The sequence below is a fragment of the Penaeus vannamei genome, chromosome 26 (assembly GCF_042767895.1).
Source record: "Penaeus vannamei isolate JL-2024 chromosome 26, ASM4276789v1, whole genome shotgun sequence".
NCBI classification, from domain to species: domain Eukaryota; kingdom Metazoa; phylum Arthropoda; class Malacostraca; order Decapoda; family Penaeidae; genus Penaeus; species Penaeus vannamei.
Window position 1 is genome coordinate 152,204 of NC_091574.1, and position 3,149 is coordinate 155,352.

A 3,149-nucleotide genomic window follows, 5' to 3' on the forward strand; every position below is an offset into this window, starting at 1 on the left:
TCAAACCTCCAGTTGCAAATTTTTGGCGCCGTTTCTCGTTGCAAAAAGGTCGCTGCAAGATTGGCGTTTTGTGTGTGTATGTGTATTTATAGAGATGTGTGTGTGTATATGTATACACACATATAAATAGATAGATAGATAGATAGATGTACACATATCTTTACATATGTGTGTTTATATATATATATATATATATATATATATATATATATATATATATATATGTATATATATATATATATATATATATTATATATATATATATATATATATATATATATATATATGTATACATACATATATATATATATATATATATATATATATATATATATATATATATATTATATATATATATATATATATATATATATATATATATATATATATATATAATATATATATATATATACACACACATATAAATAGATAGATAGATAGATATATGTACACATATATTTACATATGTGTGTTTATATATATATATATATATATATATATATATATATATATATATATATATATATATATATATATATATATATATATATATATATACTGCCTACATATGTTCTTTAAACAATTCCTGTTTTTCCATAAGACAACTGACCCCTTCCGCCCCGCCTCACCGCCCTCCTGCCTCTCCCCAGACCTGCGGCAGCGCCTGGGCCGCGAGTGGCGCGTCCCGCCCTACCTGTCGGAGCGGCAGCGCAAGCGCCGCGCCTTCGCCGACCGCGACCTGGAGACCGTCCTTCTGCAGCGCGAGACCATCCTGGCGCAGTCGGCGCAGCTCGCCGCCCACCCCGCCCACATTCCCCCCGAGTGGGCCGCCCACGTGTCCCTCCTGCCGATGCACCTGCAGGAGGCGCTGCGGCTCCACCCGCAGCCCGCCCACGCGCTCCTGCAGCTGGTCGCGGAGGCGTGCGGCGGCGACCGCGACCGCGCGCTGCAGTACCTGTCGACGCCGCCGCCCGCCCTGGCGCCGCCCGTGCTGGCCCGCGCGGCGCCCGAGGACAGCGTCGCGGGCGTGAACGGCGGCGTGGTGGTGGCGCAGGAGCTGCCCTCCCGCTTCCTGCAGCTGTCGCTGGCCGCCGCCGCGTCGGCCGCGCCCGCGCTCTCGCTGGCCGCCGCGCCGCCCGCCGCCGCCCCGCTGCTCTCGTCGTCCGCCTCCTCCGCCTTCACCGTGGTCGCCCGCGACGCCAACGGCCGCGACTCGCCGGCGTCGTCGTGCTCGTCGCCGCCGCCGCCCACGCCCAGCCCGCACGCCCACAGCGGCATGGACAGCCCGCAGCCCGAGCCGCCCATCACGCCCGAGATGTCCGTCTCCTCCGAGAAGTCTCGGTCCCCGCCCACGATGCCCTGCCTGTCCGGCTCGCCGCCCACGTCGCCGCCCGCGCTCACCTACCGGTCGAGCGCCCTCCTCCTGCCGCAGGACCTGGCCGACGGCGCCCCCCGCTCGCCGCCGTCCTTCCAGAGGGCGCTGTCGGCCTCCACGCCCTCCCTGGCCGCGCCGCCGCCCACGGCCCTGCCCACGATACCCAGGTTCCCGCCCGCCGACCGCCCGCACGCCCACACCACGTGCCCCACGCCCAGGAAGGCCGTCATCTCCTTCTCCGTGGAATCCATCATCGGGAAACAGAGCTAGAGTGTGACGTAGGCGGTGACGTGGGCGATGACGTAAGCGATGACGTCACGCGCCGGAAGAATGGCTGAAATTCGCGCCGAGAAGAAGCGTGTTGTTCGCGAGGCGCCGGACGCCGCTTCCGCGAGCGGCGGGACCTTCCTGTCGCCCTGTTCTCCTGTTCTCTGTTCTTCTGGCGAGAGGAAACCGCGATAACACACGCACGCCGCGGACAAGTGCAATGTGCTCCAGTGTTTTCCTGTGATTAATCCCACTTCAGTAATTGCCTTCCTTACCCTTGCCCTACCCCCCCCCCTGTTCCTCTTCCCTCTTTTCCTCGCCCTTGCCCTCTCTCTCTCTCTCTCTCTCTCTCTCCCTCCCCCTCTTCCTTGCCCTCATCCCCTTCTTGCTTCAATTTCCCTGTCCCTTTTCTCTTCCCCTTTCTCTTTCCTTTCTCCTCCTCTTCTCTTCCTCTCATCCTTACTCCTTTCCCCTTACCCACACTCTTCCCCCTTTCTCCTTCTTCGTCCTCTCCCCTCATCCTCACCGCTTGCCCTTTCCCCTCGCCTTCCCTTTCTCTTTCCTCATCACTCTTTAACCTTCCTCCTTTCCCCTTTTCCTTCCCCCTCTCCCTTCCTCCTTCCCTCCTCCCCCTCCCCCTTTCCCTTCCCCCCTTCCCCTTTCCCCTTTCCTCCCTCCCCCCCCCACACACACACACAACGGAAACAGCATCTCCGTTTTCCCTGTTGCCTTCAGCCCCGCTGTTCAACGGGCCAACAGCTGTGTGATTTACCAATTAGACGGCCTCACACTCGCCCATTGAGGCAGCGATCGCCGAAGGCTCCTCTTCTAATGGACGTTTCCGCTGAGCGTCTTCTTCGGACGAGGCGCTTGGGTCCGGAAAGACTCGGTCTGCGGAGGAGATGGACGTCTTGTACTTTGTTCTGTACTCAGTGTAAGTTTGTATATATATATATATATATATATATATATATATATATATATATATATATATATATATATATATATATATATATATATATATATATATATATATATATATATATGAGTCTAGATCGCGTTTGTTAGTATTTAAAATATATGTACATATATATATATATATATATATATATATATATATATATATATATATATATATATATATATATATATATATATATATATATATGTATATATATATTTCAATATCACCAACGATCAATACTTCAAGATTTTTTTTTTTACTCTCTCTCTCCCGATCTGGCTGAGAAATACGAGATGTTTAAACAGTTGTAAAAACGGGACGAAGAGAATTTTTGTTTCCGTTCAGAGAAAGACAACCCCGCCCCCTCCCTCCCCCCCCTCCCCCCACCCACACCCTCGACTTTCGCTGAGGAGAGAGAAAAAAGAAAAAGAAAAAAAGGGGAAGGAGTCTAATAATAGAAAAAAAAAGATCAAGGAAAAAAAAGTCTAATTAAAAGAAAATAAAAGAAAAAAAAAGTTTAAAAATCTTTCCGATGAAAGATAG

The 3,149-nt window shown here is 49.7% G+C and overlaps 1 protein-coding gene across 1 annotated transcript; it reads left to right on the plus strand.

Moving 5' to 3' along the window:
* Window positions 1-650: 650 nt before the first annotated feature.
* On the plus strand, window positions 651-2,569 carry LOC113829861 (proline-rich protein 36-like; the record flags this gene model as incomplete). The annotated part of the gene is given in 1 exon segment (XM_070139631.1): window positions 651-2,569. A coding segment is annotated over 1 exon segment (995 nt), but the record flags the coding sequence as incomplete, so codon positions are not given.
* Between the last annotated feature and the right edge of the window lie 580 nt (window positions 2,570-3,149).